This window comes from Bos javanicus, chromosome 7, assembly GCF_032452875.1.
Source record: "Bos javanicus breed banteng chromosome 7, ARS-OSU_banteng_1.0, whole genome shotgun sequence".
Lineage (NCBI taxonomy): Eukaryota > Metazoa > Chordata > Mammalia > Artiodactyla > Bovidae > Bos > Bos javanicus.
In genome coordinates, this window is record NC_083874.1 from 18246408 (window position 1) to 18273263 (window position 26856).

The 26856-nt window shown below is 48.7% G+C and overlaps 1 protein-coding gene across 7 annotated transcripts in view; it reads right to left on the bottom strand.

The window, feature by feature from the left end:
• CATSPERD (cation channel sperm associated auxiliary subunit delta) overlaps nt 1–26856 on the bottom strand; it is a 37371-nt gene that overhangs the window by 3175 nt on the left and 7340 nt on the right. For 4 of the 7 annotated variants that reach the window (XM_061422531.1, XM_061422526.1, XM_061422529.1 and 1 more), the window contains 15 exons: nt 23664–23731; nt 22119–22232; nt 19462–19545; nt 18230–18380; nt 17411–17506; nt 15655–15737; nt 15083–15259; nt 12630–12743; nt 11710–11799; nt 10961–11019; nt 10198–10276; nt 9674–9726; nt 6630–6704; nt 4774–4902; nt 3242–3425 (listed from right to left, as the gene is read on the bottom strand). In XM_061422531.1, coding sequence (XP_061278515.1) covers nt 3242–3425; nt 4774–4902; nt 6630–6704; nt 9674–9726; nt 10198–10276; nt 10961–11019; nt 11710–11799; nt 12630–12743; nt 15083–15259; nt 15655–15737; nt 17411–17506; nt 18230–18380; nt 19462–19545; nt 22119–22232; nt 23664–23731 — 1556 coding nt within the window. Of the gene's footprint in view, nt 1–709; nt 2787–2955; nt 3426–4773; nt 4903–6629; nt 6705–9673; nt 9727–10197; nt 10277–10960; nt 11020–11709; nt 11800–12629; nt 12744–15082; nt 15260–15654; nt 15738–17410; nt 17507–18229; nt 18381–19461; nt 19546–22118; nt 22233–23663; nt 23732–26856 lie in introns of those variants that run through there. The other 3 variants (XR_009737431.1, XM_061422527.1, XM_061422528.1) reach the window with 3 other exon arrangements.

Genomic DNA, 26856 nt, shown 5'->3' on the forward strand with positions numbered 1-26856 from the left:
GTCGCTCAGTCGTATCCGACTCTTTGCAACCCCATGGACTGCAGCCCACCTGGCTCCTCTGTCCATGTATGTTTGACCACAGTTAAAACAAAATTTTTAAATTATTTTAAAAATTTATTTGGCTGTGCCTGCTGTTAGTTGGCAGAGAAGGCGATGGCACCCCACTCCAGTACTCTTGCCTGGAAAATCCCATGGATGGAGGAGCCTGGTGGGCTGCAGTCCATGGGGTCGCTAAGAGTTGGACACGACTGAGTGACTTCTCTTTCACTTTTCACTTTCATGCATTGGAGAAGGAAATGGCAACCCACTCTGGTGTTCCTGCCTGGAGAATCCCAGGGATGGGGAGCCTGGCGGGCTGCTGTCTGTGGGGTTGCACAGAGTCGGACACGACTGAAGCGACTTAGCAGCAGCAGCTGTTAGTTGGGGCTTCCCAGGTGGCGCTAGTGGTAAAGAACCCAGCTGCCAATGCAGGAGACCCTAGAAACACGGGTTGATCCCTGGGTGGGGAAGATTCCCTGCAGGACGGCATGGCAACCCACTCCACTAAGGTACGAAGGATCTGGTGACATGACCAGGGATTGAACCCCAGCCCCCTGCATTGGGAGCTTGTAGTCTTAACCACTGGACCACCAGGGAAGTGCCTAACAATTAAGAAAAAATTTAAAAAATCTTTTGAGAGTAAAAGGGAAAAAAAAAAAGCTGGATCACATAAAAACTATGTGAAATTTAATAAGGAGGACAGCTGCTTAGCCTAAAGACTCATTATTATTATTATTTTTTATAGCTAGCTGCACCCCATGGTTTGGCTAAGTAGCTACATAACTGCCCATCTAATGATCATGCTGGAAATGCAGGCATTGCCGCTGTATCTTGATAGAAAAACCCTCGGGGTTCTACAAAATCGCCCACCAGGGCTGATGGGAAAAAAGCAACTGGACAGTCTCTTAAAGGAATGTGTGCCACTTTGAATGAGACGGCTAATAAAAAATGTAAACACCAGCACAGTCAGAAAACAATAAAGTTACATGTGTGTGGCTTGTACTTTTTAAAGAAATGGTCAGAGAGGTGGTGCTTGGGTAACATCTGGAAGGCACAAAATGCCCAAGTTGTGAATTGTACTTTTTACATTAAAAAAAAAATTCATTATAGGTTATGTGAAAGATTAAAAAAAACAAAACACCCAATGTCACCAACCAAATAAATTCTCAAACTCACTGGACGGAATGGGGAGTGAGGAAGGGTGAGGCTGCTGGCTCTGAAAACAAATAAAAATTTAAGGAGCCCGGGGTCGGTGCGGGAACCGGCTTCGGATGCGGGTAGCGCGCGCGCCCTGCTGGTGACGTGGCAGCATTGCACTGTGTTCGCGCCCTTGGTGTTGAGAGGCGGATGGCGCTGGAAACTACTGCGCACAAGCTCCCCTTCCGCACCAGGACCAAATCGACGTGTTCCTTTCATTATTACCAGAGCCCTCTTTGTCAGTCGTGTACCAACGCGCGTAATAGAAACAATCGCTGAGCAGAACCGTAAATATAATCAGCCCCTTACATAATGGGCATTTGGATGGTTTCAGAGTTTTGTACGTCATCAGCAGTGTGCTCCAGGAACGCCTTGGTCCTGACATCTCTGATCGTCTGGTCATTCCCTTGGTAGAGGTTCCCAAAGGGTTTGTGCATCTTACATTACCAGCATCCAACACCCCAGCTATTCAGGGACTAAATGTTGTGTCAACCAACTAGAGGTCATCTGTTGAACTGTACTCCCAAAGGTGATGAATTAGGAGGCGGGGCCTTTGGGAGGCAGCAGGTCATAGTGGTGGAGTACTCCTGAAGGAGATTTTGTCGTTCAGTCACTAAGTCGTGTCCCATTCTTTGGAACCCCATGGACTGCAGCAAGCCAGGTTCCTCTGTCCTTCATTATCTTCCGGACTTTGCTCAAATGCATGTCCATTGAGTGGTGATGCTGTCTAACCATCAGCCTCTGTCACCTCCTTCTCCTTTTGCCTTCAATCTTTCCCAGCATCAGGGTCTTTTCCAATGAGTTGGCTCTTCGCATCAGGTGGCCAAAGGATTGGAGCTTCAGCAACAGTCCTTCCAATGAATATTCAGGGTTCATTTCCTTTGGGATTGACTGGTTTGATCTCCTTGCTGTCCAAGGGACTCTCAAAAGTCTTCTTCAACACCACAGTTCGAAAGCACTAATTCTTTGGCCCTCAGCCTTCCATATGGTCCAAATGTCACATTTGTACATGACTACTGGAAAGACCATAGCTTTGACTATACTGACCTTTGTCGGCAAAGTTATGTCTCTGCTTTTTAATACACTAAGTTTGTCACAGCTTTACTTCCAGTGAGCAAGTGTCTTTTTAATTTCACCACTGCAATCACTGTCTTAGTGATTTTGGAGCCCAAGAAAATAAGATCTGTCACTGCTTTCACTTCTTCCCCTTCTATTTGCCATGAAGTGATGGGACCGGATGCCATGATCTTAGTGTTTTGAATGCTGAGTTTCAAGCCAGCTTTTTCACTCTCCTCTTTCACCCTCATCAAGAGGCTCTTTAGTTTCTCTTCACTTTCTGCCATCAGAGTGGTATCATCTGCCTATCTGACGTTGTTGATATTTCTCCCAGCAATTTTGGTTCCAGTTTCTGATTCATCCAGCCTGACATTTCATATGATGTACTCTGCATTTAAGTTAAATAGGTGGGGTGACAATATACAGCCTTGTCGTACTCCTTTCCCAATTTTGAACCAGTCAGTTGTTCTGTGTCCTTATAAAGGGACCTGGGCCTGGAGCAGGAAATGGCAACCCACTCCAGTATTCTTTCCCGGAGAATCCCAGGCCCAGAGGAGCCCTGGGGGTGGGGGGTGGGGGTGGGGGGCGGGGCGGGGCGGGAGGCGGGCGGCAGCGGGGCCACAGTCCACGTGGTTGCAGAGTTGGACAGGACTGAACACGTACCTGGGCGCAAACGCATCTGGAAGAGCTTCCCCACCCGTTCTGCTCTGTGAGGACACAGGAGGCGTCACCCATGAACCAGATCCCAAATCTGCTGGCGCCTTGATGTTGGAACTTCAACCTCCAAGATCCGTGAGAAACCCATGCTGCTCTTAAAAGCCCCTGGGGTCTCTGGTGTTCAGTTAGCAGCAGCCTGAACAGGTCGAGCCGGCTCCCAGCACACACTGCGCAGGACCGGAAGTCGCCTTCCCAGGCCTGCCCTGGGACTATTCAAGAGCGCAGGCCTTACCTCACGGTCCCAGGAGAAGGGCGCTGTGTCGCCAGCCATCTTGGTGATGGTGGTCCAGTTCTGTGGCTGGGCACTGCAGCCTGCCGTGCCGGCCGTCAGGGAGTACGTGTAGGTGAACAGCCCGTTCATCTCCAGCAGGACATACTCGGCCTCCACCACCTCCTGGAACTTGCCTTCGCGCCACCTGGGACAAGGCACGTACAGGCGAGGCTGTGGGAGGCCAGGGGGCCCAGCTATGCCGGGCTGGTGAAACCATCTCGTCAGGGGGCGGACGCCTTCTCCCACCACCACCCCAAAGCTGACGCCTCTGGGACATTCAACCCTGATTCCCAGTGGCAGGTAGGGACAGCGGGCACTGACCCGGTTAGGGTAAGGTGGGAGAGCGGGTGTCGATTTAATTCTGGCACCTGCAGATATTCTAGGGTGATGAATTAGAGTTGTTCTAAATCCTTAATTTTGAGAGAATTCCCTGATGGTCCAGTGGTCAGGGCTCTGAGCTTCTACTGCTGGGGACCCAGGTTTGAGTCCTGGTTGGGGAACTAAGATCCTGCAAGATGTGCAGCCAAGCCCCATGCCCCCCCCGTCCCCAATTCTTATTTTTGAATGCACATTTGTCTCCTGCCAGGCTGGGGCTTACACCCTCCTCTGATGGGAAAGTTGAGTATTAATCGCCTCAATCATGTCCAACTTTTTGCGAACCTATGTACTGTAGCCCGCCAGGCTCCTCTATCCATGGAATTCTCCAGGCAAGAATCCTGGAGTGGGTTGCCATGCCCTCCTCCAGGAGATCTTCCGGACCCAGGGATCAAACCCAAGCCTGTGCAGTGGAAGTGCTGAAGTATGGAGTCTTAACCCCTGGACCACCAAAGAAGTCCCTCCGGAGATGCTCTAATGAACCTAAATGTTTCCACGTGTTTGAGGGTCCCACCATCATTCAGTTCAGTTCAGTCGCTCAGTCGTGTCCGACTCTCTGTGACCCCCATGAACCGCAGCACGCCAGGCCTCCCTGTCCATCACCAACTTCCATCATTCAGTTGTCAACAATTTAGTTCAATGATCCTCAGTGGGGGCAGGTTGGGGGTAGGATCAGATCAAAGAAGACAGAATCCATGGAAGGGGCCAGAGTGAGTGCACCTAAAAGGTGCCCCCCCAAATTCCTATGTGAAGTCCTAACCCCCCAAAATGTGACTATATTTGGAATTGGAAGCTTTAATGAGGCGATCGAGATGGAGCAAAGTCCTAAGGGTAGGCCCTGGTGCCATGGGAAGAGGTTGAGACACCGCAAGACACCTTGGTCTTGGACTTCCAGCCTCTAGGACTGTGAGAAAGTCAGTGCCCGTGTGTGCCCCCACTACCACGCCCACAAGCCAGTCCAGTCCCTGGTGTGTTTTGTTAAAGCCACCGAGTTAAGACAGGGAAGGGGAAAGGTATCCAAGCTGGGAGCTGCGGAGGAAAAAAGGGTGAGGATGCAGCCTGGGCAGAGGGGTGGGGAGGATGATGGGGGATTGGGGGGGTCTGGGGGGGGGTCTCACAGCTCCACCACTGGCTTCCACGGGATGTCATAGTAGGCGAGGAGGGGGCAGCCCAGCTTCTCATAGGGGTAATGCACCTCCAGGTCTTTCTTGGCCTGCTGCCCCTGGAAGTTGGGGTCATAGGCTTCCCTGTGGGAAACAGGACAGAGACATGGGTGAGCTCCCCCAGGCGCCCAGATGTCCAGCCACCCACCGCCCTGCTTCCTCTCTGCAGATGGGGTGGGCCACGGCCGTGGAGGGGTGTCTGAGCAGGGGACTCACAGCCATTGTCAACATGACCCCTGGGATGCCCCCGTGGGTGGTGGTTGACCTTCTAGGTCCTCTGAGCTTTGCTGTGGCACTTGATTGTGGGCAGATGCATTTCGGGATGTTTCTGTGAGCTTGTTCTCTGGGGCTGAGAAAGCAGTGCTTGCCCTAATGTGGGTACAGCCGGAGGGCCTGAGTGGAACAAAGAAGGGCCTCCCCCAGTGAGGAGGAAGTCTGCCTGTGGATGGCCTTGAACTAGAACAGCAACTTGTGCCAGAGCTGCCAGCCCCTCAGCCTCCCCCGAACCTCCACAGTCAGGGAACCAAGTCCTTAAAGTGAATCTCTGGCAGTCACTCTGTGTGTGTCTCTATCTTGCTCTGTGTGTCTATCTCACACACACATCCTGTGGCTTCTCTCTCTCTGGAGACCTTGATTCATACACTCTCGTGCACCCAGGAGGTCTGGCTGCAGCCTCATTGGTCAGTAAGCCCAGGAACATCAGTTTGTTAATAGCTTTTTTGTGTGTGGGGAGGGGGAGGTTTGATTATTATTATTGACTGTGCTGGGTCTTTGTTGCTGCTTGGGCTCCTCTAGATGCAGCGAGCGGGGGCTACTCTCTAGTTGCAGTGCACGGGCTTCTCACTGTGGTGAGAATTCTCTTATTGTGAAGCACAGGCTCTAGCACATGGGCTTCAGGACTTATGGCACGTGGGCTCAGTAGCTGTGGTTCCTGGACTCCAGAGCACAGGCTCAGCAGCTGTGGTGCATGGGCTTAGTTGCTCCGAGGCATGTGGGATCTTCCGGGATCAGGGATCGAATCTTTGTCTCCTACGTTAGCAAGCAGTTTCTTTAACACTGAGCAACAAGGGAAGCCCTGGCAGCACCAGTTTTGACTTCAGCTTTGAGACTTTGGATGGGGGATGGACTCTTGGCTTGTATTGCAGTGGGGAGAGCCAGGTCATATAAGACACACCAGTATCCTCCTATGCCAGGGGGATGGGCATTGTGCACCAGTGTGGAATCGGCTCTCTGTGTCACCCTGCACAGAGGGTTCACCATGGCCAGCCACCCCCATTCCCCGCCTTGGCTAACTGTCTGATCAACTCCACTAGTTGGGGCGAGCAAGTGGCTGGGCTCCACGAGCTGGTGGCAGGCTGGGGAGGGGTCTGAGGCTGGCTCAGCAGGCAGCAGAGCCTGGGCAGACCTGGGCCAGGGACTCTGACACATCACACTGGTTCTCCCGCAGGCCTGGCCCCATCCCCTGCCTGTCTCCTCACCCCCTCGGATTCCTTGCTGGCCAGATAACAATTGGCATGGTATCAATTTTAAATGATTCTTTTTCTCTTTTCTTTAAATTTTTTTTTCTTTTCCATTATGATTTAAGAATGATTCTTAGGACTCCCCTGGTGGTCCAGAGATAAAGACTCTGAGCTTCCACTGCAGGGGCACGGATTTGATCCTTGATCGGGGAACTAAGATCCTGCATGCTGCTCCAAATGGCCAAAAATTTAATTAATTAAAAAACATTAATTGGCCTTTGGCACATGCACACCAAATGGTCATGGGTGTGAGCGCACACGTGTGACTGTGTGTTGGGGGGCGGGGCTCACCTCTCAATGATGTAGCTGTAGTTGTCCTGAAGGGCCACAGGGTCGAGGACTCCGTGGTAACATGCTGAAAGTTCACTGTGGGCAACAGAAGATGGTGAGATGCCGCCTGACCCTGTGCAAGACCAATAAATCGTTCCCTTTGATCGCCCCCATTGGTTGGATGGGGCTCTCTAAGATGCTCCAGGCTCATCTAGCATCTTCCCTGCCTGGCCTAGGCTCAGCCATTTCGCCAAGGAGCCCTAATTCCTTGGGTTGGAGAACGATGTTATACTTGGAAATCTGGGAGCTGGGTTTCCTGACTTTTGAGATGATGCTTTCCCTTTTTATCTTTGTACCATTACCATCTGTGCATATATCCTTAAGCAATATGCTATCAGCAGGGGGATTGGTTCTAGGATCTGCCACAAATAACAAAATCCCAGGGTGCTCAAGTCCCATAGTGGGGGCCTCTGTATGTGAGAGTTTTACATCTGCCAGTTCCACAGCCGAAGATTCAGTTAACCTAGAAGGTAAACACAATCCATCCACGGTTGGTTAAATCTGCGGATGAGGGACCCACAGATACAGGGGTCGACTGTAGTTTATTTTTGCCAGATTTTTTTTTTCTTTTTTCCATGTTGTGCGCCTTGTGGGATCTTAGTTCCCCAACCAGGGATCGAACCCTTGTTCTCCACAGTGGTGCAGAGTCCTAACCACAGGACCACCAGGGAATTCCCCTGATTCTGGATTTTGTTTTTTTAAAGAATAGAATCATGCTATGTGTTCTTTTCTGTCTTTTGCTAAGTCTCTTCAGTCGTGTCCGACTCTGTGTGACCCCATAGACGGCAGCCCACCAGGCTCCCCCGTCCCTGGGATTCTCCAGGCAAGAATGCTGGAGTGGGTTGCCATTTCCTTCTTCAATGCATGAAAGTGAAAAGTGAAAGGGAAGTCACTCAGTCGTGTCCGACTCTTCGCGATGCCATGGGCTGCAGCCCACCAGGTTCCTCCATCCGTGGGATTTTCCAGGTGAGAGTACTGGAGTGGGGTGCCATCGCCTTCTGATTCCATGCCTATGTTTGTATGATCCATACAGGTAACCCTGTCTCATGCCTTTTCACTGCTGTGACATTCTGTTGGATCAAAACTTTTGCACTTGATTTATCCATCCTCCTGTTAATGGCCATTTGAGTTGGCTTGCTTCCAGCTTGGAGCTATTAAGAATAATGCTGCTGAGAACATTCTGGAACCTGGGTCAGTGCAAATGTGCATGAGTGGAATTGCTGGTGGAAAGATATACATTCTAAAGCAGCTGAAAAAACACCACCAGCTATGTCTGGAAGTTCCCGAAGCTGCCAGGGGGTTCTCACCGTCAAGTTCTACTGCTACCGTCCAGGCTTTGTCGCTATGCTGGTGAATAACCCTCTATAATGTGTATCATTTTTGTTTTCATTTTCTTACTGAGGTGGACAACCTTTCTTGCACTTTTTATGTATTGATCAGCCTTTCCCCCCACCCTCTATTTGGGAGTGCCTGCTCAAGCCTTTTGCCCATATTTTTCTCTTCGTTTGTCATTTCTTTTTTTGATTCATAGAAATTCTTTATAAATCCTGGATACAAGTCTTTTGTTCATTACACATGTGGCAAATTATGTTCTGACCCTCTTTAGGGCAGAAGCTTTGAAAAGATTGTTTTAAAATGCTTTCCTGCAATATATTCTAAATACATCATTGACTGATTCAATAAAGTGTTTCCATTTTGGGAGAAAAATGTGGTAAAATCATCCCTTGAGTTTATTAGTGCCCTTCTTCGGTGAAGTGCTGAGGCTGGCTCTTGCTAGCCATAAAATCCTCAGGAATTTTGTCGGGCAGTAGAGACATGTCGGTAGCGATCAATGGGCTCAGTGGGAGCATTTATACTGTAAGAATGGCAAAACCTACCAAAGCAGGCTTCCCACCTACCCAGAACTCGCTGTTGCCCATTGACCAGCACACCACCGCCTGAAGGGAAAACTATGGTGATCTGACCAATCTTCAGGGTTCTTTCTTTCTTTTTAAAATTTCATGCTGGTGATTTTTCTTTTTTAAAATGTAAGCCACTGATTTTAATTATTTATTTATTTGTGGCTGCACTGGATTTTCCTATTCCTAGCTGCAAGTGGACTTTCTCTAGTTGTGGTGAGCAGGGACTACCCTCTAGTTACAATGCATGGGCTTGTCATCACAGTGGCCTCTCTCGTTGCGGAGTGGGGCTTCTAGAACTTGCAGGCTTCAGTAGCTGTGGCTCCCGGGCTCTAGATCACAGGCTCAGTAGCTGAGGTGCACGGGGTTAGTTGCTCCTTGGCATGTGGGATGTTCCTGGATCAGGGATCGAACCTGTGTTTCCTGCACTGGCAGGAGGGTTCTTTACCACTTAGCCACCACAGAAGCTCCCTTTTCTTCTTTTTTTTGTGGCAATTTCATGCTGGTGATTGTTCTTTTTTTTTTTAATGTAAACCACTAATTTTTTAAGAAAAAACTTTAACCCCAAAGTTGCATGTTAATATTACACACAAACTGAGACATATTGCCTTTTAGCACAGTGTGCACATCCTTACATAAACTCAAATATTTACAGTTAAAACAATTTCATTTCACATGTGAACTTTCTGAAATACATACAAGCATTAATACTTTCCTTGGCTGCATTCCCTGCGGTAACTGGAGGCAAAGTTCCCCCAAATGTTCAGCAGGTTATTAAACACAAAAACTCAGCAATTGTAATCAAAATCAAGAACTCAGGGATTAAAAGGGAGAAAGAGAATGAGCAGAGGCTGAAGGAACAGAAAGAACAGCTGAATATCACCCAAGTCCATGGCGGGGAGGGGCAGCCACCTGCAGGAAACTCAAAGTTAATCTATTATGATTCCTTATTGAGCTGTTCCTCATGGAAATGTTAAACATATACAAAAGTAGACAGCAGTGTCACCCACCTTTAGCAACTGTGAAGCAATGGTGACTGTCTCATACCGTCCCCAAGCCCCACTTTCCTCTCCCCACCCCTCACTTCCACCCTCCTGACACACTCACTTCTGAATGACGATCTTCTTCTCCAGGTCGCACCCCACTGAGATGAGCGCTGTCTGCAGGTGGGGAGACACGGGGCAGGGGAGAGGAAGGGGGTAAATAGGGATGCTGACCCAAGTCAGTGAGGACGCCCATCGCCTGGCCCCGGTGAAAGCCCACGAGGGGTCACACTCAACCCAACAGGGACTGGAGACCCTGAGCTTGGATGGAGATGCGGTGACCAGGTGCCTGGGACTCATGGAGTCATTCCCTAAAAACCTGCACCAGGTATGGGGTGCCATGAAGATCCCCCATTTGATAACTCCCAGCTGGTACACCTGCTCTGAGGATGGTGAGTCCTAAGGCACAGCCCTGGGGAAGATGAAGGGGAGGGGCAGCCACCTTGGCATCCGGGACAGGACAGCATCCATTTCCAGATCCTGAGTGTGAGCTCAGCCAGCCCCTTGGGGAAAGCTAGTGAAGGCCTGCTGCCGTTAGTCTGAACACGAAAGACAAAGAATATGAGATGGCAGAAGTTTGGGTCATACCAGTGGCTTAAGGTCCACACATGAAATTTCTTTGTTGGCAATGTCCAGAGTGATGGTAGATATTGTGGGTCTCTTTATGCTACAAGGCAATGGGAGTGTGTGTAACTGTAAAAAGCATCACTGATCCATCCATTCATTTTTCTATTCATCCATCTATCCATCTGTCCACCCATTTGTCTATCCATCCACCCCACCCACCCATCCATCCATTCATTCATTGCTCCATTCATTCACTCATCTTTTCTCCATTCAGTCCAGAATATTGACCAAGAACCATGGGCTCAGACATGGTGGCACCACCCTCCCTCTAGTTTCTACCTCTTCTTGAGTCAGTTTTTTTAATTGATATACAATAGCTTATTGAAAAGAACACCTGAGCCCCAATTGTATTATCACCTTGCTGCATATAATGTTTTAACATCATTCTTTTAACAGCTGTATCCAAACTTTTTTTTAAACCCCAAACTCCTGATCCATCCCTCCTTCCCGACCACCCTCCCCCACTCAGCAGCAAGTCTGTCCTCCGTGTCTGTGAGTCTGTTCCTGTTTTTTAGATAGGTTCATCTGCGTCATATTTCAGACTCCACGAGTCAGTCACATCATATGCTATTTGTCTTTCTCTAAAGAGTTTTCAGTCATTCTTGCTTTACTGCCCTTGGATTAGGGGAGCCTGGATCTTGGTTCTGTTTTCCCCAGCTCCTGCTAAGGGAACCCTACAGAGACCCTGGGGCCACCTGCCACTACCATCCAGGTGGTGACATACCTGGAGGTGAAGTTGGGGTCAGCCCTGCCCCAGTGGTGCTGTTGCTTCAGGGAAATGTTCTGTGGAACCAAGAGAGAAAATGCAAAATGCAGCTACCACTGTGGGACAGCCCCAGGGTAGTCCTGGAATGGGGTTCAGGAGGAGGGCAGGACCAGGTGTGGGTGGGTGGTGGGGATGGACGGGTGTAGGGGAGTTGGGAGGAGGAGCCTGGGAGCCACCCAGCCCATCTCTGGTTCTCATTTCCTTCTAGAAGCTCATGGAAATGGACCCTCTTCCCAAGCTCCTTCATTCCCTCGCTGCCTCTGTCCTGGGGACCCACCGTGGCGTATGAATCAGTTTCCCCTCCTGTTTAACTATGATGTGACAAGGTCTGGTGCAAAGAGTTTGTTGTGGTCTGGGGTCAAGTCCAGACTTCCTGGTGTGACCCTGGCTGTGGCCTGAAGATCACCCAGACCCATATTTAAGTCAAGCCCCTCCCTGCGGCCCGTTTTGCCTCCTGATGCCTCCTCCCATCCCTCTTCTGGGGGACTGTCACCTGCCTAGGTGGGGAAGAGGCAGGGGCTTCTTCATACCCTGCAGCACCTTATCTGAGTGTTTGTAAGGGAGGGATGACGGATGGAGGTCAGACCTTGAGGGACATCATCAGGTGACCCTTGACATCTGCAGGTCAAGGCCGAGCCCCTCAGCCTGAGGGTTTGGTGGGAGTGGGGGGAGGGGTACGCGGGGTGGGTGCGGGACAATGAGCTCACCAGTCTGTGCTTGGTGTTGCCATCGTAGGTGTAGCCGTCCTCACAGATGACCGCTTGCAGCCCCAGGGAGTGGGGGTTGCTCACCGATACCTGGGGGGTGCGGAAACGGGAAGGGAGGCGCATGCGCTGTACGGGCGCTGGCAGGAGTGGAAGGGCACAGCTTGGGGGCGCAACAACCAGTGATCCCAGTGCCCCTTCGGACTGAAGACCCAGCTTGCTCCGCAAATACTACTGCAGGTTCCATCCCCAAATATGCTCTCCTTGTCATACATACCCCCTAACTGTGGCTCTGAGGCCCTCTGTGAGGACAGCCTGAGGCTGAAGTGCCGCAAGACCCAGACTGGTCCCTCGTGCGCGGAGAGGCTCGTCCTGTGCAGGGAGGGGGCTTGAGGGGTACGGGTGAGAGCGCAGGGCAAGATCCGGCGGCCAGGCCGGCTGGTCCTGGTCCCTCTCGGGCCCTGGTCCCAGCTGACTGGACATCCCCTGGAATCTTACATTGGACCACTCCCCTGTTTTCAGCTTGATTCCTTGCACCCAAGGGTCCAGGTTTGGACACCTGGGTTTCAGGTCCAGGGATGCCCACTTTTTCTCAGGCATGCCCTGCAAGCGGGAAAGCCAACGCTGGCTGAGCTGGGAAGAAAAGGCGTTTTTGGAAAGGGTCCGGGGCAGCTCTGAAGGGGGTTGGAGGACCAGCACAGAGGTACAGAGAAAGGAGGCAGGGTGGGCAGAGGGACAGCCACGGCCAGACACCTGGATGCTGGTGTCTGGAGGAAGAGGAGAAGTCTCTGGGGGCTTCCTGAGCCAGTGTCTCTCTGGGAGGATGCTAGGGAATTTCCAGAGCCTGGGAACTGTGGGCACGAGACATGAGGCCAAGGATGGCAGATGTTGAGACACTTGTCAAACAGATAAAGTGTCCTTACTAGTGGGACAGGTAACGTGCCTGGCCGGGGTATCATTAGGGCCGTCAACTCCAACTGGCTGTTCATGTCAATGGTGTACATTTTGTTTTCAAATTCCCCTTGCAGAAGCTCCACCTAGTTAGAAATAAATTATGTTTAAAAAGAAAAAAAAATAATCCATCAATCTTTGGATCAATTAAATCAAGCCTCTGTTCCCCAAAATACAGAGCAAGTGGCCAGTGGCAGGTGGGGGGTCCCTAGGGATGGACCCTTTCAGTCTGGTAGGTGCGGCAGCCTGGGCTGGCACTCAAGCCACTCCCCACTGGACCCTGCACCCCTGGAAGACCCTGGAGGTCTCCCTAGTCACAGCCCTTTTTCTCTCCAGAAGTAGCCTGCCCTGCTTCCTGCCTGACTTCTGCAGTAATCACTTACTTGCGTTTCTTCCTAGAATGATTTTTATGTCTTTATTTATTTTAACTGGAGGTTAATTACTTTACAATATTGTGATGGTTTTTGCCATACATCAGTATGTATCGGCATACTGATGCCGATAGGTATACATGTGTATACAGAGGTATACATGTGTCCCCTCCATCCTGAACCTCCTTCCCACCTCCCTCCCCATTTCCTAGAATGATTGCCGAGTGCATATCCCTAGGGCTTCCCTAGGTGCTCAGTGGTAAAGAAGCCACCTGCTAATGCAGGAGACATGAGACTCGGGTTCGATCCCAGGTTGGGAAGATCCCATGGAGTAAGTAGGGAATGGCAACCAGCTCCAGTGTTCTTGCCTGGAGAATCCCATGGCCAGAAGAGCCTGGTGGGCTACAGTTTAGGCGATCACAAAGAGTCGGACACCACAGCATAGCACAACGCATTCCCAGATGACGTAACTTAGTTTTTCTGTTTGTAAACACTGTCTTTTTCAGTCTCTTCAACCTACAGTTTTCCCTCCCTTCCTTTCTTTTTCGTTTCTTTCCTAGGCATCTTTAAAAAAAGAAAAACAAATGTATCTACCAGCGCTGGGTCTTAGTTGTGGCACATGTGATCTTCGATCTAACTTGCTGCACAGGGGATCTTTAGTTGTAGCATGTAGGATCTAGTTCCCTGACCAGGGATTGAACCCAGAGCCCCTGCATTGGGAGGGTGGGGTCTTAGCCACAGGACCACCATGAAAGTCCCTCTATGCCATTGAACCTGTAGATTTCCCATCGTCTGGATTTTCCCTGGTGAGGTTCAACACCCGTTCCTCCATGCTCTGCCTTTTCTGGCAGATTGGCAGCTGGATCCATCAGATTAGGGCAGAATTGAGATGGGAGAGCAAGTGGGTGATCCATCTTCTGTAGGTGGCACCTAATGGCCGACTATCTCTCTTTTCCAACACTGAGCATCAGCGCAGGGCAATATTCTATCATTTTGTTTTCATATATTCACCAGAATAATTTTATGAGGAGACCCTTTCCCTGTGCTATTTGCTGACTCAGGAGAAGGTGTGGAGGAGAAGTGGAGAAATTGTATCTTGTCTTTTTTTAACGTGGTTTTTGAGATCATGTGTAGGCTGCCTGGTGTCCTAGGAAGAGAACCAACAAGTTGCTTCTGGTTCCAGACCTGGGGTTGATAAGGGACGACACAGTTAACTGAAGTGTTCTTTCCTGGCAACAGGGCTCATCGCTGCCCATGTGCATCCTGGTCTCCTGGTGAGGGTGGTGGTGTGAAGGTGGAGGTTCCTCCAACGCTGAGTGGCTGTCTCACCATCCAGACCCTGTTCTTTAAAAGTGAGTCACCGACTTCCCTGGTGGTCCAGTGGTAAAGAATCCACCTGCCAACTGCAGGGAACATGTGTTCTATCCCTGGTTCAGGAAGATCCCAGCTGCTGACGGAGCAACTAAGACTGTGCGGCATAGTTACCGAAGCCCGTGCTGCACAGCCCGTGCTCAGCAAGACAGGCAACTGCAGTGAGAAGAGAGCAACTGGAGAGTAGCCCCAGTAGCACCATCATAAAAGGATATTTTGGACAAAATGTGCTTGACTGGGCTTCCCTGGTGGCTGCAGTGGTAAAGAATCTACCTGCCAATGCAGGAAACATGGGTGTGATCCCTGATCCAGGAAGATCCCACCTGCCACTGAGCAACTAAGCCCGTGTACCACAATTATTGAGCCTGTGCTCTAAAGCCCGGAAGCGGCAACTGCTGAGCCCATGTGCTACAGCTACTGAAGCCCGAGTACCCTAGAGCCTGTGCTCTGTAACAGTAAGCCTGAGCACTGCAACTGGAGTGACATCCTCGCTCACCGTAACTAGAGAAAAGCCCGAGCAGTTAGGAAGACCCAGCACAGCCAAAAACAAATAAATTTTTTTAAATGGCACTTCTTTTTTCTCATTCCACTGATTGCTGTGGTCCAAAGGCCCTTTGGAAATGGACGGTCTAATATCTTTCTGGAAACTGACCTTCTCCCTACCCCAAGTCACGACCACATACTTTGCAGACGCCAGCTTGGAGTTGGGGATCCATGAGAAGGGCTTGGATATTCAGGCGGCACTTCTGGAAATCGAAAGCTGCAAAGAGCACGTCAGGAAGCGGGGTCAGTATTTCCAGCATCCCCACGTCAGTGAACATCAGGACTGCCTCTTGGGACCAGATGTTTTGGTCTGCAAACTAAGAGAAGAGTGACTTATGAGATCAGCTCATTCTCATATTTTTTTGAGGATTTAACTTTCCTTATGATTCATATTTACAGAAGGTAGGCCAAAAACAAAACTCTAAGAAACCCCATGGTCTCTGCCACAGTCCATGGGGTCACAAAGAGTCAGACACGACTGAGCGACTGAACAAGAACCAAAAAGGCCAAGCTAAGTCTTAGATACCCTTTGTTGAGACACCTACTTTTCAGGTGTCAAATTAATTAAAATTCATGTTATATTATCATTATTGCTATTAAATGACTAACTGCTATTTTAATAACTAGAGCAATTTCTTTATAAAAAGGATCAGATGTTTGAGAACAAGACTGTTAGTCCTTAACAACTGAGTAACATCGGGATTTTACCCACTTTGATCAGAGAACTTGACTGGATTCCCAGGCTGCCATAATATAAATTATTCTCTTCAGTCAAAACTGCCAGTTCATTTTCATCTAGGAAAGCCAACAAAACAGAACAAAAATTGAAACAGGGGTTGTTTCCATGGACAGAAGTATAAACATATTAAATATTAAAGTTTAAAAAGTTACCCCAAGTCCCATCATATGGACCAGGGGTCAGCAAGTTTCTTCTGTAAAGGACCAGGTGGTAAGAATGCTCTGCTTTGCTGGTCACGTGATGTCTGTTACAAGCATTTGGCCCCCGGAAAGCAGCTTATGGACACTTTGTAAATGGATAGGCAGGACTATGTGCCAATAAAACTTTATTTAAAACCCATGGTGGGTCATGGGCCACAGTATGCTGAGCCCTGACATAGGTACCACTGTTAGCATTTTAGTAAACATGCTTTTCAGTAGCTTTATATACTTGGGGATCATATTCTGGGACCCTTTAAGCTGCTTTGTATTTATTTTCTTTTTTTTAATAGCACAAGTTGAGTATTTTTTACTCTATGTACTTATTCTTAATTGAAGTAGCATGGAAATGTATGTTTATTTCCTTCCATACACATGAATGTAGTTGACCCTTTGGCATTCTGTTACTTAGATGAATCATAACTTTGTGTAACCAATGCTCCACTGATGAGCACAGGTTGTTTCTGATCTTTGGCAGATATAGAGTTCCGACAAACACAAGATATTCTTAAAAGGCTTTTGTTGTTGTTGCACTGTGTGACATGCAGGATCTTAGCTCCCCAGCCAAGGATCAAACCCATGCCCACCCTGCGTTGGGAGCACAGTCTTAACCACTGAGCAACAAGGAAAGTCCCATTAAAAGTTTCCATGAGAAGGGGTAGCAAGATCCAATGTGTATTTTTATTTGGTTTAAAAAAGACAAGGGTGTTTCCTGCTTGTCCAGTGGTTAAGAATTCACCTGCCAATGCAGCAGACATGGGTTCAATCCCTGGCCTGGAAGATCCCACATGCCATGAGCAACTAAGCCCATGCACCACAACTACTGAGCCCACACCTCCAGAACCCACGCTCCACAAGAGAAGCTGCTGCGATGAGACGCCTGAGCCCCACGACTACAAAGTAGCCCCAGTTGCCACAACTAGAGAAAAGCCTGCACGGCAAAGAGGACCCAGCAAAGCCACAAATAAATAAATATATTAAGAAAAGGGAAATTTGGACATAGATACCACACAGGAGATGGTAGGAGACAGAGGGGGAAAATAGCCGCCTGCAAGCCAAGAAGAGAGGCCTCCAAAGAACCCGGCCCTGCCAACACACTGATCTCGAACTAAGAACCTGCAGCCCTGGGGAACAGTACCTGTCTGCTGTTCTGATTCACCCGGTTTTGGACTTCCTGATGGTACAGCAGTTAAGATTCTGTGCTCCCACTGAAGGGAGCTCGGGTTCAATCCTTGGTCTCGGAACTAAGATCCCACATGCCCTGAGAAGTGGCCAAAATAATCACAGTAATTCACCCACTTTGTGGAGGTTTGTTAGAGCAGCCCCAGCAAACGACATCCAACTGACATTCCATTTCATTGCGAAAGGGCACAGACGTTTCTGCCCCGAGTTGTTCTAGAACATGTAACAATCATGTTCTGTTTGTTTTGGCCAGGTGGGATCTGGCGGTGGGGGTGGGGCGGTGTGTGTCAAGAGTGAATAAGTCAGGTCTGAAGCGCTTCTAGAAAGTTACCCGGGGGTCAGGCACATACTGGCAGCAACGCTGTGGATGGTGATGTTGGCTTTGACAATGGAATTATACAAGATGCGTTGTCCTTCTCGCACCTGGACAGATTCGACCAGCTGACCTAGTAGACAACGGGGTAAATCCAGAGAGACCTGTGCACTTGTTGGCAAGAGGGTCCCCTGCCACCCACACAGCCCCTTGATTCTTGACTCAAAGGAAAATGCAGCTACGAGATGCAATGCTGTAAAATATCTCATGCAAGACATTAGGTTTAAGAAAACGTGACCTCCCCATCCCACCTAAATCTTGATGTGAGAACTCTTAGGGATGGACTGGATACCAGATGAACTTTAGGATGCCTCTTACTGTACAGGTAACATGTAATCAGGCAGAACTTTCTTTCTGGAGTGGGTGCCCCCTGCATGGCCAGGCCAGCCCTAAGCCCTTTTCTTGCATGGGAAGGAAACAGCCATATTCAGGTGGCCTAACCGGTACTTGGGAGCATGCTGTGATTGAAGGTGCTCTGGCAGCCACAGTTGTGCCCAGAGGTCCTTGACAGCACCTTCTTCTAGGGGGCTGCCTTGTGCTTCTCTCCTGGGACTCATGTGTCATAGGCTTCAAAATAAGATCTCAGTTCTTGGATGTGGCCCCTCTGCCCTTGGGGTCTGGTGACTTTCAGAACCTGCCTACAGGGCCTCAATGTCCCAGGTGGCGTAAAGTGGGGGTCGGGGGTTGCAATGAAGATGGCAAGGTAAGAATCAGCTTGTCATGGTCCACTAAAGTCAAGGGAGAGGGGAAAACAGCCGCTTGCACTGGCTATGCCCCAACCCTGGGCCTTGCTCACCTGAGTTTCGGGAAACCAGCAGGTTCTTCTCAGACCAAAAGATAAGGATGCCTTTCTGGCCCGGGGCGATGAGGATGTCAAGGGCCCTGTCATAGTCAAAGGGCAGCCCAAAGCTGCGGTTCAAGGGATGGTCAGAGTAGCTGAACATGGCCTGAAAGAAAAATACTCAATCTTGAGTGAGAAAAGAAATCACCAAGGGGACTCCCCTGGTGGTCCAGTGGTTAACACCCTGCACCCACAGGTTGTATCCAGAGCCTGATTCCTCGGCCACCATTATATTCTTAGGATTTCCAGACTCTGGGAGTGTCTGTTATTCATGACGGGACCCTGGCAGTGTGTGCAGGTGCTTGAGGGGACTCTGGATGGGGGGGTGGCCCCACCGTGTGATTAGAGGGAGGGCCTTTTAGCTACCAGGTGCAGCCCAGCCTCTGGGAGCTTCCTGATCCCTGGGCCTCCCCCAGATTTCAAAGCCACACACTTTGTTCAGGAATTTTGCAGCAGGGGTACCAACTGTACTTTAATCTTTGCCTGACTTAATAGTTTTTCTTCAGCTGTACTTTGCATGAACTGATTCCTCTTCTTAGTCTTATCCTAAATGATACCAGTGAGGTCATGGTTTCCATGTCCCGATTTTCTGAACCCACGTGAAAATAATCATTAAAAAAAGGGGTGACACGAGGCATGTAATGGCCTCGGGTGCCACCAGTGACACATGCACCGTATCTTATATTCCTACTGAAGTATTGCTGAGTGCATGGCTGAATGAGATAATGAAGGTGGGTGGTGGTGTGTGGGTGGGTAGAAGGGTAGATGGATGAGTAAGTAGACTGATGGATGGATGAGTGGATGGATGAATGGGAGAGTGGATGGAAGGATGGATAAGCAGGTTAATGGATGGATGGAAGGACAGATAAGTGTTTTGTTGGGTGAGTAGGTGGGGAGGTAGGTGGATGGATAAATAGAAAAATGGAAGAATGAATGGATGGAAGAGTAGGTAGGTAGACAGGTGGATGGGTAGGGGGATGGATTAATAGGTAAATGGGAGAATGGGTAGAAAGGTGGATGGATGTGTAGATGGGTGGATGAGTGGGTGGATGGATACATGGATGGACAGGTGAATCAAAAGCTAGATGGATTTCAGATATGATAATCTAAGTGTATGAGTTTTGACAAAAACCTATTTTGGGGTAAAGGTCACCAAAGTGGTTCTTCCCAGTCCAAATGGTACTTACCATCTGTTCGTCAACAAGAAGCAGCCCGACCTGTGACAGGGAGTGAAAGGAGAAGATCCCCCCGAAGGTCCCGACTAGCTCTGCCTGTGAGACAAACGGAATACTGCATGTAAATAAGATCATCAGTGTGCTTCCTTTATAACTTAACTCTAGATTAGCTAGTAAGCTAAAAGGAAGGAAAGTCTTTTTTATTATGATTTTTTAAATTATGATCTGTTTCCCCTCTGTAGCATTGAGAAAGTCAATTCCTAGGCAGATTGATAAGAAGTCCAAGGTTCTCAAGGAGGAGAAAGGGGTCTGGAATTCTCGAGGAGAAAAGGACAAACTTTTTGTCCATCTACATTCCTTCAGTCCACCACCAGTGAAGCTGCTCAGTTGTGTCCAACTCTTTGCGATCCCATGGACTGTAGCCTACCAGGCTGCTCCATCCACGGAATTTTCCAGGCAAGAGTACTGGAATAGGTTGCCATTTCCTTCTCCAGGGGATCTTCCAGACCCAGGGATCAAACCCAGGTTTCCCGAGCCTTGCAGGCAGATTGCTAGTCTGAGCTAGTCTTAGTCAATTACACAATTCAGTTTAAACTCTGTACTAGGGATTATACAACAGTAATGTATCTGGCTGGAGGACAGTTTCTCCTTCCTGAAAACCTTCTGACTAATCCTGATATCTTAGAATGTATATCATGGGAGTGGGTCTGGTAAAGTGAAGTCGCTCAGTCATGTCCGACTCTTTGCGACCCCATGGACTGTAGCCTACCAGGCTCCTCCCTCCATGGGATTCTCCAGGTAAGAGTACTGGAGTGGGTTGCCATTTCCTTCTCCAGGGGATCTTGCTAACCCAGGGATCGAACCTGGGTCTCCCACATTCCAGGCAGACGCTTTAACCTCTGAGCCACCAGGGAAGCCCTGTGGGTCTGGTAGAATCTTTCTATTGTTAAATTCTAATCTTGTTATCCTAAAATGTAAATTGTGGGAGTGGGTCTGGTAAAATTTTCACGAACTTGAGACATTCTTTTGATTCATTGTAATAACTAATTAAAAGGTATATAACTCCATTGCTAACACTAGCAAGGGGGTACTCTTTCTGATGTCTGTGTCAGAAGCTTTCTCTATCCCTTTTATACTTTAATAAAACTCTATTACACAAAAGCTCTGAGCAATCAAGCTTTGTCTCTGGCCCCGGATTGAATTCTTCTCTCCTGGAGGCCAAGAATCCCGGCATCTTTCGTGGCTCAGCAACAACCTTTCAGCATCTAGGGCAGAACTTTGAATGAAGACAGCTTGGTGTGGGGTGCTTGAGGAAGTGGGGTGACCCAGACTCTGAGATGCCTGCCTAAATCCCTCACTCCTGCCTCGGTTCCTCATTCCTGATCTTTGGCTGGGCAGCAAAGTGCCCATTGGCAGGCATGTTGGAGTATAAGGCCAAGGACCCCAACCTATGGTCAGTGGGACAAGTTGCCATGGCAACCCACCTGGCTCCCCCACCCCTCCCTGGACATCTTTCAGGTAAGAGAGAAAGACTCCCATCTTATTTAAGCCTCTGTTACTTGGTTGTGTTTGGGTGTGTATGTGGGGCAGGGGGGACAGTATTTCTATTATATACAGTGTTATGGACCAAATGGTGTCCTCCTCCAGTTCATAGGTTAAAACCCCAACCCCCTGTCTTAGTCTGTCCAGGCTGCTACAACAAAATATCAGAGACTGGGTGGCTTATAACAACAGAAAGGCTGTTGTTTGAAGTCCAAGATGAAGGGACCAGCATGGTCAAGTGAGGGCCTTTTCCTCGGTTGCAGACTTCTTGGTGTGTCCTCATATGGAGGAACGGGGTGAGCTGGCTCTCTGGGGCCTCTTTTTAAAATTTTTATATTTTGGCTGATCTGGGTCTTCCTTCCAGCACACAGGCTTTCTCTAGTTGCAGAGCACTGGCTGTAGAGCTCAAAGGCTCAGTAGTTGCAGCATACAGGCTTAGTTGCCCCATGAAATGTGGATCTTAGTTCCCCAGCCAAGGATTGAACCTGTGTTCCCTGCACTGGAAGGTGGATCCTTAACCACTGGACCACAGGAAGCCCTTCTGGAGTCTCTTTCATAAGGGCACTAATTCCATTCGTGAGGGCTCCACTCTCATGACCTAAGCACCTCCCAAAGGCTTCTAATACAGATCACATCAGGCATTAGGATTTCAACCTATGAACTGGGGTGAGGGAAGTGGGGGGACACAAACATTCATAGAACCTCCAAAATGATAGTATTTGGAGGTAGGGTCTTTGGGTAGTGATTAAATCTAGATGAGGTCAGGGTGGGATTAGTGCCCTGATAAGAAAAGACACCATGAAATTAAAAGATGCTTGCTCCTTGGAAGGAAAGCTACGACAAACCTAGACAGCATACTAAAAAGCAGAGACATCACTTTGCTGACAAAGGTCCATATAGTTAAAGCTATGGTTTTTCCAGTAGTCATGTATAGATGTGAGAGTTGGACAGTAAAGAAGGCTGAGCACCGACGAATTGATGCTTTCGAACTGTGGTGCTGGAGAAGACTCCTGGGAGTCCCTTGGACTGCAAGGAACCCATGCCTTCTGCATTGCCAGGTGGATTCTTTACCACTGAGCCACCAGGGAAGCCCCTGTTTGTTCATTTTCTTACCACACTGAACATACACGTCTTTCCTGGGTGTACTTCTGAAATCTGTATCCTCGGGAGTTTGAGAAATAGATGTTGGCCTGAGACACCTGATCTCCACGCAAATAAGCAAAAACCGAGTTACTTATATCCTGGAAGAACACACACATAAAACAGTTACTTTAAAAGGACATAAAAGGTGGAATGGGGTGGCAGCTGGGGAGATGTTCTTTAAGTAGGTAGATAAGTTCTGGAGGTCTAATGCAGAGAATAGTGATCACAGACAATACTAGATTAGAAACGTCAAAGTTGCTAAGAAACCAGGTCTTGGTTATTCCCACCATAAAAAAGAAATGATAATTTCATGACATGATGTGGTTGGTAATCATACCGCAATATGTAAGTGTAGCAAATCAACACATTGTATATCTTAAATTTACACAGTGTGGTATGTCAATTGCATCCCAATTTAAAAAGGGGGTGGGTGGAGAGGAAAAATCGGGGGAAAAAAGGGACTTCCTGGGCAGTCCGGTGGTTAAGACATTGCTCTTCCATTGCAGGGGGTGAGGGTTTGCTCCCTGGTTGGGGAACTAAGATCCAGCAAGCGAGAAAAATAAAAAGATTTTTTTTTTTTAATTAAAAGGGAGTGGGGAGACAGATGCCAATGATCACATTCCTGTGCATTTCTCCCAGGGAAATGGAAACTTGGTGTCCACACCAAAAAGCTACATGAACGTTTCTAGTGATTTTATTTATAAAAGCCAAAACGTGGAAACAACCCAATTCTGGTAGGTCCAGGCCATGGAAAATTACTCAGCAATGGAAAGGAACAGACTAGTGACATATATGCAACAAATTGGATGAGTCTCCTGAGAATTTTGCTGAGAAAAGCTATTCTCCAAAGGTTTCATATTGTATGACCTCATTTATAGAACATTCTTGAAATGATACAATTAGAGAGATGGAGAACATTAGTGTTTGCCAAGCGCTAGGGCAGGGTAGGGAGGTATGGAGAGCCTTGGGGCCATGGAACGGTTCAACATTTTATTTTATTATTACTGTTACTGTTTTTACTTTTTGGCTGTGCCATGCAGCTTTCGGCACTTTAGTTTCCCAGCCAGGGTTGAACCTGTGCCCCCTGCAGTGGAAGCACACAGCCTTGACCCCTGGACCACCAGGAAGTCCCCAGTTCAGTATTTTGATGGCAACAGCAGTTCTCTGACTTGACACAGTTGTACCCAAATCAATTTCCTGTTTGTATCACTGTAGTTGGTCATGTAAGATGTAACCACTCAGGGAAACTAGCTGAGGGATACATGGGACTCTGTATAATTTCTTCAACTTCCTGTACACCTATAATTATTTCAAAATAACACATTAAGAAAAAAAAAGATGAATATATTCAGTGTGTCAGCCAGATGAGCCCCTCCCATCTCTCAGGTCCTCTTCTGAACCCAGTAAGATAACACAGCCTGAGTCCATCACACTCCCAGCCCTCAAGGCTTACACTGTCCTTATTTCCATTCCTAATTATCTCTGCTCACAGCAGAGTAGAAAATGAGATAATGACATGTGGTACTCACCATGCAGAATGAATTTCCACTGTAACAACAGTTGTCACCAGATACATGTGACACAGGGTGTTGTATGCCTGAAAGTAAAAGGGAACTGAGATGATCTCTGAGTTCCCTGAAGGTTCCGAGAGAGAAGCTTAGAGCGGGGCTTCCCATCCTCCCCACTGACATCTGTGGCCAGACTTCTCAGTTAGGGGGCTCTTGGACACTGCGGCATGTTTCACAGCATCCTGCTTCTGTTGTTGTTGTCCAGTTGCTAAGTTGTGTCCAAATCTTTCTGACCCCATGGACTGCAGCACACTGGGCTCCTTTGTCTTCCACTGGAGTTTGCTGGAGTTTCCTCAAAGTCATGTCCATTGAGTCAGTGATGCTATCTAACCATCTCATCCTCTGCTGCCCCTTTCTCCTTTTGCCTTCAATCTTTCCCAGCATCAGGGTCTTTTCCAATGAGTCAACTCTTCGCATGAGGTGGCCAAAGTATTGGAGCTTCAGCTGCCTGCTTCTGCTGACTTATTTAGCTTACTAAATCACTTATGTAGTGACTTATTTGACCAGTGTCACTCTCCTCTAGTCTTTTTTTAAGATCTTTTTTTTTTTTTTTTTGGATGTGCATCATTTTTTAAAGTCCTGATTGAATTTGTTACAATATTCTTCTGTTCTATGTTTTTTGGCCATGCAGCATGTGGGATCTTAGCTTCTCAACCAGGCATCAAATCCCCATCCCCTCCATTGGGAATTGAAGTCTTAACCACTGGACCACCAGGGAAGTTTCTTTCCTCCAGTCTAGACAACTAAAAATGTCTCCTGACATTGCCAAGTGTCATCTGGGGGTGAGGGGTAAACTGTCCCCCAAAATAGCAGGAAGGGCACCTTTCTCTGAGCAAGGCATCCTTTGTTTCTGAAGGAGAAGCTTCAGCTCCAAAGGAAACACACATGTGGCCAAAAGCGTATGAAAAGATGCTCAGCATCACCAGTCCTTAGGGAAATGCAAAGCAAAACCACAGTGAGACCCCCACCTCACTCCCATTAGGACAGCTACCATGACAGAATCGGAAGACAGGTGTTGGTGACAAATGCGAACAACTTGGAACCCTTGTGCACTGCTGGTGGGAATGCCAAATGGTGTGGCCGGGGTGGAGGGTCCTCAAAAATGGGAAAATATGAGCCAGCAATTCCACTTCCAGGTACATACCTTCCCCCAAATTAAAAGCAGTATATACATGTTCAAACCAGCATTATTCACAATAACTAAAACATGGAAGCAGCCTGAGTATTTGTTGACAGATAAATGGATTAAAAAAAAAACGGGCCTAAGGACTTCCCTGGTGGTCCCTGGTGGCTAAGACTCCGCACTCCCAATGCAGGGGCCCGGGTTCGATCCCACACGTGGCAACTAAGACCTGGTGCAGCCAAATAAATAAAATTTTTAAAAAAAAGAGTAGGCCAGCTGATGTCTTGGAGGGAGATGAGTGTTTGTGCTGAATGTGACCCTTTGATGAGATAAGCCTAAGCCTGGCCCCCAGGCCGCCTGGCTTCACTTGGGTTATACATTCTCTGTGGGCCATTTACGCTGTGTTTGCATGGCACCTCAGCCACCGGGCTTGAAACCTTCCAGCCGTCAATCACTAACCATCATCAATCAGTCACTTCCTGGAGGGACAGCCTGGAACACAGTGATGAGACACGTAAGCCAGAGACCAGGGCAAGGCGCGGCTCTTCTCCCGTGCTTCTCTTTCCCTCCAGCGGGGAGGGGGGTGCTATGATTGACTCTCCAGCCAGAGCTTAGCAAGCTCCCCCGCAGGCACTGTGGTGACGGACTGCAGGGCTCCATCTTGTTGGAGGGAGTGGGGACCACAATCTTTCACCACCAGGAATACAAGTGGAGCAGAAGGATAACAGATTGCAAGATGGTGGTATACCACCCCAGTGGTTCTCCACTAAGGGAATTTCAAGCCCCAGGAGACACTGGGTGCTGTCTGGGGACGTGCTTGTTGTCAGGACTCAGCTGGAGGGGGGTCCTGGCATCCAGTGGCTGGGGGCATAACTGCTGCCCCCACCCATAGCACCCAGAGAGTGCTGCATCCCCAGTGTCAGCAGGGCTGGGGCTGAGAAACCGAGTACTGCCCCGTCTCTCACCAATGGGGGCCCCTGTCCTCGTTCCCCGCGAGGGACGGGCCATCCCTGTCTGTGCTTCTCTTCTCTAGAAAGTACCATCTCCCTTTTCTTCACTGGACCCCGTCTCCTTGCCTCCTCCACCAGGGTTCTCGCTTTCTCTGTCCTTAAAGCCTGAGCTTCTCCACTGTTTCCTGTCCTGAAGGTGACATCTGTGGGACTGCATATGCGCCCCACTCCGGCATCTCGGACCCATCGTCTGCCTTCCCTGGTCCTCCCTGATTTCCTTGCCATCACAACTCCCACTGAATCCTCTTACTGTTCCAGTCAGTGATAGCACATTTCTGTGGCTTGTCACCACAATCCCCAGTGGAAACAGTCCCCAACCTGTGGGATGGGGGCTTAGACCAGCTCTCACTGAATTGCAAAGGATCACGTAGGGAATTCCCTGGCAGTCCAGTGGTTAGCACTGGCCACTTTCACTGCCTGGGGCTCAGTTCAATCCCTGCTCTGGGAACTAAGACCCCTCAAGCTGTGCAGCATGGCCAAAAAAAAAAAAAAGGACAGCGTAATGTCCAGGGACCGATGTCCAAGTAAAAGCATTGTCTGTAACTTCTGAAACTTTTCTTTGATGTTGGCCAAACGCAAACAAGGTTTTTAAAAAATACAAAATAGGGACTTCCCTGGTGGTTCAGTGGTTACGAATTTACCTTGCAACTCAGAGGAGGAAGGTTCAATCCCTGGTAAGGGAAATAAGATCTCATGTGCCTCAGGGCAACTAAGCCTGTGAACCACCACTATGGAGCCTGAGGACTCCGGGGCCGTGCTCCCCAATTAGACAGTCCCTGCACCACAACGAAAGATCCCACATGACACAAGCAAGACCCGACGCAGCCAAATAAATAATTTAAAAAAAAAAAAAAAAATACAAAATATAGGGACTACCCTGGTGGTCCATGGTTAAGAATCGGCCTTCCAATGCAGAGGACGTGGGTTTGATCCTGGATTGGGGGACTAGATTCCACTTGCTGCAGAGCAACTAAGCCTGTGCACCATAACCACAGAGAAGCCTGTGCACTGCCACAAAGAT